At 35.4% G+C, this 8,402-nt stretch overlaps 1 protein-coding gene across 1 annotated transcript in view; it reads right to left on the reverse strand.

Annotated features, from left to right (window-relative positions):
- Positions 1–246: 246 nt before the first annotated feature.
- The window catches only part of LOC142335225 (flagellar calcium-binding protein-like), a 28,381-nt gene continuing 20,225 nt past the window's right edge, over positions 247–8,402 (reverse strand). The window contains exons 3-4 of the mRNA XM_075383623.1: positions 2,954–3,119; positions 247–425 (exon numbers count right to left, since the gene is read on the reverse strand). Of these exons, the coding sequence (XP_075239738.1) occupies positions 267–425; positions 2,954–3,119 (325 nt within the window). The 3' untranslated portion in view covers positions 247–266. The remainder of the gene's footprint in view (positions 426–2,953; positions 3,120–8,402) is intronic.

An 8,402-nucleotide genomic window follows, 5' to 3' on the forward strand; every position in this document is an offset into this window, starting at 1 on the left:
TTGTCACCCCCGCCCCCAACCCACCCCCCCCCCCCCCCCCCCTCCCCTCTTTTGTTATATTACGAGCCTCTATAAGTGACACTTTCATAACTTCCTATTGGTACATTTAACTTTTAATTTATAATCCCAACTTTTAACCGGGCTAACTGGGCTATAAAAACCATTACTTGCATGAGTAAAAGCAAGCATTATTTTGCTCACATATGGCGATTAAAACAAAAATTTTGTTAAAGGGGGGGGGGGGCGGGAAGGGATGGCATTAAGAGTTACTTATCCATGGTGAGTTTTTTCTTGAGAGCCCACTCTGAGAACTCGTCGAATAGGATGTATCCTCCCCCGTTGGCGTCTATCTCGTCGAACACTTTTCGGGGATTCTTGATGTCAATGCCCCACTTCTTCAATAAAGGCAAACTCCTCTCGAACTCCTGAACAGACCCAAAGTACAACGAGAGGGCAGATGAATTGAAACGATTTTAATATAAACTGGCCCAAATATTTGACTTCTTTCGCTTATGGGAATTGCTGATTACCTGAGTTGATTTTCAGATGAGGGTTGGTCTGATTAAACGCTTTGGTCTTATTACTAATAATTGACTATTATGATAATTTTAGGATGTTTTCTGCAAGAAATATCAAAGGCAGAGTCTTGCATGGATACATAACATCAAAGGCAGAGCTGGGATACATAACATAAATTGGACAAAGGGCTTCATTTTCTGTTATACCAACAGTTGCATTCCCACATGTATGTTCCAACAATTTTTTTGTTCCAGCATTTCTTATTGTTCCAACATTTTTTTCTTTTTGTTCAAAATATATGCATATATGCCAGGCGGCCGGTTTTTTCTTCTGTAAAAATTTCACTCTTTGTTTACGCATCGTTGCAAAAAAAGGGATATCTATTTGTGGGCTTTTCTTTGTAGTCAAACAGGTTTCTGATATAACGAAAATAGAAAAACATATTACAAAACGTAGAATTTTTTTAAAAAAAACTCGTTTACAGAAGCCGCTACAAATTTATTAAGAAAAAAGGACTTCAGTTTCTGCTTTTTTCTTCAAAAACTCTAACTGATAGTTTAGAAATAGAGTACTGTATAATTGTTCTGCGCAGTTTATTTGACTGCTACCGAATCCACTTGAACAAAGATTGGATTTCTCAATCCAATTGGTTTCTTGAAAAGTTTTGTTTATCAAATTGAAAATTATTATCGACTATTTCATTCAGCGGAGACAGTAATTGAACATTATTAAGTCTTTTTCGACTTAAAAGATCACGCACCAGTTTTTCATAAATTTCTGCGGTCAATTACGGTGAACTCGTATCATATAATTCATTTAAAAACTGGCTTATTTCAAAAACACAAAGTAAACCAATTACTGATACTTGCGACCAAAACAACAAAACCAAACTTTTTCAGAAAAAAGTAAAGAGCCATTTTTTACTCTGTTTCATGGTGATTATAATTCCTGGTGCTTCAAATGACTCTAAAATATAACCAGCTCTTGACTGATTTTAACTAGATTGATTATATCAGCTGATTTAGAGTTTGAAGTAGTGACAGTACAGTTTCTCTTTTGCTAAGAAAAAACAACTAGAAACAAAAATCTTCTTTGAAAAGAAAAAAGAAAATGGTAACTTTCTTGTAAACTTCTGCTCAAATTCACGCTTTACCTGGCCACTGTGAGTCTTAGCGCTTAGGTGGTGGTTGTAAATATGAGATTGCGGATGTTGAAATTGTTTTAAACATTTACTGAAAGGCACAATCGCAGAAAGAAATCATTTTGGGGAAAACAACGGAATTAAAATGATTTTCTCTTGATTTTTCTCACTTTAGAGACAAAATTTCGTTTTGATGGTTGAGACGCCTGCTTGATTTGCAGCTCATTTTCATAAGTAGTTGAATTTTTCTTTATGATTAGTGTTGATTTTTCTCAGAACCAAACCAATTTAAAGTAAATTTAGGGGAGTCCTTTCATGGCTTAAAACTCAAAATAAGTGCATTTTTTAGTGACGTAGAAAAATAAAAAATATATCCCTAATTAGAGTGGAATAATTTCTAGAACCATTTACATCTAATCAAAGCATTTCATTTGATTGTTAGTTGCATCGATAGAGTTACTATATTTGTAACAACATAAAAAAGAAAACTGAGAAAAAAACGATGAAAATTTTAATGTTTCGCAATTTTGCTCCTTTCCACTTAAATGATGTTTGATTGCCTTTTAAACATAGTTTTTCCAATTTCCTCAAATATTGATTGAAACTTGAAATCAACACATACAAGAATCTACCTGCTTGAACTATTTGTCGGTTTTTCAGTACGAAAAATGAGAAAAAAAATTAATCGATAAAACATTTGATGTTTCATCTGGTAACCTAATATCATTCTGAATTGTCAATTTGCGAAAGAAAAAGTACTACTGAAGAAAAAAGGATGCTGCGGAAAAAAGCTTCAATTTGGCTTCAAAAATTAGTAGTCACAGAATTCAATATTGAGCAAATATAGGACATTTGAGTTAAAAAAAATTGAAATTGTTTTCTTGCCAAAAACACAAAACTTTACGTACTAATTGACTAATTTTCATTTATTTTTATTCATTAAATAAAATTTTCATCTAGTGATTTTAGCTGAACGTTCTTGCGGAAATTCTCGCGGTTTTGTATAACAAATATTTGACATCGCAATTGGCTTTTGATCTGGTAAAATTATATCAACACAAGGGTTCTAGTTAATTTTTTCGAAAGAAGACGTCAACAAAAAGTTTTGACAAACTTGAGACGTATGCTGGAACATTTTGAATGTATTCTTGTAAACAAAAATAATATTGCGTTCCTCTGGAAATTACGCCCACTACGAATGAATTTCGGCGGTTTCAGGCCGCTTGAGGAACCAGCCAGCAGTAATTCCAAAAATGAGTTTCAAGAGATTCAAAGCCGTCTCTTTGGACTTACATCATAGTTGATTCTGTCATCATCACTGTCGTCAATTTCATCGAACATGTTGTAGAGTTCGAAGTATCTCAACAAGTATGAACATAAGAGACGGAACTCACTCCTGTCTATGTAATCGTCACTGCTACCCTTCCTGTTGCTCACACCCTTGGCTGCATTGAAGGCTCTGTTATTGGGAAACAAACAAAATTAATTGATAGCTCTCTGAGCTAGATTTGTTATTTTTTAAAATTTAGTGACCATTACTGTTAATAACTATGATGTTTAATTGAAATCTTGTTGTTTATCATTAAATTAAAAAAAAAAAACTCAACTGTAATCATTGATTCGATAGAACTCTTGACAACTTTGGTCTTGATGACTCTCTGATAACTCTTGTCAGATGCCACCTTTGGTCTCAGGACAAAATACCCAATGCCAAAATACCCAATGTGACAAAATAACCAAAACATACCCAATATTTTATTCTAACGCCAAAATTACCAGAACAATTAATTAGCATAATATTTAGTTAGTGTATTTTGCCATACCTCGCGGGCAATAGCCCTGCCTCAGTGGCCCGTGGGACTTGATATGAATCTATCACAACCGAACATGTTATTAAACTCTCATCAGTTTAATTGCAAGAAATAAACTTGTAATTTCGAGTGTTAATTTGTAATCGGATTGTTGGACGAAAAAAATCAAAGGAAACAAATTAGGTATAAAAGCATTGGGTATTTTGGCGCATTGGGTATTTTGGCATTGAGTATTTTGTCATGCAGCGACACAGTCACATTTTTTGCAAGCCAGTTTCTCTTCGCAAATTAATTAATCGTGATCTAAAAGATGGATGATTTCTGAGATAAATTGAAATTAGTCAGGATAATTCCGGATAAAGGCAGCAAAAGTGGTTTTTCAGCTGAAAAAAATATTGGAATCCTTAAAAATATTTTACGCTTAGATATTGTGTCAACACTTAATTAGAGAGCTTCTGAAAAAAGCAGAAGGTAAAAAGCACCATCGTACGGGCTGAATATTGGAAAAAATATTCCTGAACGTATTTATTTCATTTGCATCATTTTCACCTTTAATTTTTAATTTAGTTCAAAGACTTGTTATTGTCTTAGTTTGCTCATTCTATTGAACAGGAAACTGTCTATTCATAATGTAAACAAATTGAGTTCCTGTCGTTCTACGTGATCAACTCATGATCATCTTTATGAACAGTAAATTGTAAATACTCTTTCATTCTCCTAATTTTCTGCTTAAGTTCAGTTACAATTCAAACTCTGTCATTTGCTCTTCAAAACTGAGACTAATAATTCAAGTTGTCATTCGCAAAGCAAACTCCAAATGCAATTAGATAAATCTAATAGTCACTTAAGCGTAAATAGTAAAAGCAACGCAAACACTCCAATCACTAAAAAAGTAAACATCAATCGCAGTGTAATTGGACTAATTGTAAATCACCCAGCATAGCATGGTGCTGTCAGCAGTAAAATCCAGAAGAACTACTCCTCATATAGATGCTTTCAGGGAGGAGGCAACCATCTTTTCAACTCTATCATGGTAAAATTGGACCCAGCTGTGGAATATTGCTCTATTAGCGAAAGAAGGAATCCAACTAGAGACACTTCTAAATGGACAGCCTACAGTTGTTGTCTATCCACCTGAGCCAGTGTATGACGAACTTGTCGAAAAACATACATAAGCAACGGAAAGGGACCGCAAAATCCAAAATCAGCTATTTAAAGTCGCTTGGCAAAACCGACGCAAGAAAGTTTTTGCAATTGAAATCCTTTATGGGGATAAACCGTGGGACTATAGAGGCCAAAAAGCAGCATCTCTTTTCTACCTTAGTATAGGGACCCTAAAAAGGAGAGTCTGTAGAAGGTTTTTACGGACGACTGATTGAACAAACAGAAAACTGTAGTCCTGGTGATGAAGAGACTACACTCATTCGTGACTCGTTGTACTGAATATGATGGACTATGAGGCGCAAAAAAAATTATTCAAAGAAACAATAGCAACTCACAAGGAAATGGGAGAGCAAAAAACTAACCAAAACTCTAACAATATTGACACTCAATCTGTATATATAGTCAATAACTATCAAAATCGTAATCGCAGAACAAACTGCCAACAATAAAGAAAAAACTAAAATCGCAACGAAATTGTCTCCAACCAAAATCGGTTCACCAGTAACTGTCCCAACTGAGGACAACGCTGGAAGCACATCCATCAACAAAATTGCCCTGCAAAAAGCAAAAATAGTGCAAACCGCGGGTGTTCAGATCATTTCCCAAAGATGTGCAAAAACGTAAACGGATGCAACCCCAAACTTCAACACCTCAGCAAACCAATGCCAATCAAAATGAATCAGAACTAGATGGAATTGAATATGAATAATCAGTTAACAACATCACAAGCTATAGAGAGCTATATTAACAAGTGTGAGACTCAAACTACGCTAGCGACTTGGATAACTACGTTGCATTTATCTTCAATGAGACGGCAAACAAATTAGAGCCCCTTAACTCAAAAATCCAGTTTGGCAAAATGTCCTCAATATCATGGATGGATTCCAGTAGTGTCTGCAGCATCAATACCAAAGGCTTAACCAAAAACACATTATAATAAACCCCACAGGTCGATGGACAACTACAACAGATGAGAAAGACCTGTTAAACCTTTTCAAACGAAGTTATCAAAGTCTTAGAAAAATTGTCACAATTATCACATACAAAGACAGGACGTGTGACAATGCATCTCTCAGAGTGGTCGACGACAGCCACAAGAATAGCATAGGACGGCATCTGTTCACTAGCTTTGGATTAGCAGTTATTCAACAACAATCAAAAAAGGACGAAGTTACAATACCCGGTCGTTCTTACCTCTCAGAAGAACAATGGGCAGATACGGGGCTGTGCAGCAACTTAGAAGTGCAGAAAGTCATTTGCACGGGAAATTCCAAAGCGCACGCGCAACAGGAAAAGATGCAGGACAGTAAAAACAGGTTGATGTGGTCAGAGGAAATCTCACGCCCCATTTCGAGAACAGAACTGAGCGTACAGTTCAAAATTGCAAGAAAAATTCATGCCAATAGACGTGAAAAACGCAACGTCGATGGACTGTATGAACTTCTTGAGCCTGGCAGTACTGTAAACAAAGTAGATCATACCACCAGTAAAATCAAAGAGCCGAGTGCACCCGAAATAACACTCGAGTGCTCCCGAGTAAAAAAATCCGATATCGCAAAATTCGGGACCAACCAAGAAGGATCTTTTGAACAAGCTCAATATTCAGTGGGACAGCCACCAAAAACCACAAAAACATTAAAGCACAAGAAATTCAAAATAACAAGAAAGAACTGTTGAGGAAAAACCTTGTTAGCAAGAAGCTCAAACGATCCCAAAAAAACAAGCCGATGATGTAACCCTTGTCTCGTCTGTCCGCTCCGGTATTTTCACCGCGTTGCGCGAGCAAAAAACATGCAAATTCCAATAAGGAACAGAAAAAGCAACGAAGCTTTTGAACATAGACCGGTCCTGATTCAAGTTTTAAACTTTAGCCCTGAACAGCCAATTGCATCACCACCAACACCCAACCTATATCTTCAACGTTATCTGCGCTGCAATTGACGCCTGTTATGGGAAAGAAAGAGCAGCCCAAGTAAGCGATACTTCTTAATCAGAATCTTTCACTAATAGAAAGAGCAAACGCCAGAACAAAATGACTACTAACCATGGATCGCAGAATCAAGAAATTCAAACTATAATTGAGAATATCCAGACTACGTAAGGATATAACGGAGAAATTACAGAAACTAGCATGGCATTTTAAGGCACATGTTCACCTCTCCACCCAAATGAGAGATGGACGTGCGAACTCCACCCAAATATTCCAATGGAACGAGAAATAACTGTCTACGAGGCACAACCTGGCGAGGATGATGAATCTGATTTAAAAAATCATTAGTTTGAAAATAAAAAAACTTTATATGCTGATTTAAAAAACTAATATGACATTATTACTTAACCGGTGAATTAATACTAATTTTCTGATTTGTTTTCTATTCATTTATTGTTTACAATATTATTCTCTCGGGGAAAATACCGTACGGGTTGAACATTAGGAACAATATTCCTCACCGTATCTTGTTCATTTGCATCACTTTCACCTAATTTTAATTTAGTTCAAATGCTTAATACTTTCTTAGTTTGTTCATTCTACTGGATAGGAAACTGTCTCTTCATATTGTAAACAATTTGATTTCCTGGCGATCTGCGTGATCAACTCATGATCATCTTTATTTCCTGAACAGTAAATTGGAAATACTCTTTCATTCTCCGAATTTCACTGCAAAGTTCAGTTACAGTTTAAACATTGTCATTCGCCCTTCAAAACTCAGATTATATATCTAAGTTGTCATTCGCGACGCAAAATCCAAATAAAATTAGATAAATCTAATAATCCCTTAAGCGTAAAAAGTAAAAGCGAGGTAAACACTCCAATCACTAAACAAATAAACGTCATTCGCAATGCAATTGGACTAATCGTAAATCAACCAGCATAAGAAGCTCAAAAATAAACTACAAAGACACGGAACTTCGTGCCAAAAAACTTGTGTAGTTGTTACCGCCATTATTTTGACAAAAGTTCAAATCTTAAACAATTCAAGAAAAAAAATTGCCAATTTTAAGAATCTGTCAGTTCTAACATTTTGCAATCAATGAAATTAAACCTTGTTTTCCTATTTAAATGGATCAAATGATACTGTTGCAAATTTCTTTTTTTTTTCAACACGTGTTTTTTAGTTTACAAGGGTACGTTGCAAAAATTTCCCATATTGTGGTTTCTAAATAATCGAAATCAATGACGTTTTCTTTTGTGATCCGTTTGATGGAAGCTTTTCTTCAAAATCGTACCAAAGGTTCCCTCGATCGTTTCAAGATATTGAACTACAGGAGATTCCAAAGAACAACCAAGTGTGAAGCAACTTGTGGAGATAAGCAAAGAGGCTCGACAATGTGCATGTGCGTTAATTTGTCGACCCAGCTCATCCACATTTTTGATTTCCTTGTCCAACAAATGAGAAAACCTTCAACAATTCATACGGTATTAAGGAAACATTGGTGTAGGTTTTTAAAAAATATATAAAATCAAACCTCTAAAAGAACGAAATATTGCCACATTAGAGAGCAAATGATATCTGACAATAGGGAGAGTGCAAAACAGGACAAACAAAAAAATACAACAACAACAGAACAATTTTGTTGAGGCCAAAATTGGACATCTAATCCAATTAACTACTTAGCAACAGAAGCAAAATAGCATTACAAGAAAAAGTAAAACAAACAATGTTAACTTTTACTTCACTTGAAAGCATATGGAGCCTGTTTTTAATGAGACAAGGCAACAAGGTTGACAAAAAAAGAGGTACACTATTCGGCAAAGATAGTAACCA

This window comes from Convolutriloba macropyga, chromosome 2 (genome assembly GCF_964194025.1).
Source record: "Convolutriloba macropyga chromosome 2, txConMacr16.3, whole genome shotgun sequence".
Taxonomy (NCBI): domain Eukaryota; kingdom Metazoa; phylum Xenacoelomorpha; order Acoela; family Convolutidae; genus Convolutriloba; species Convolutriloba macropyga.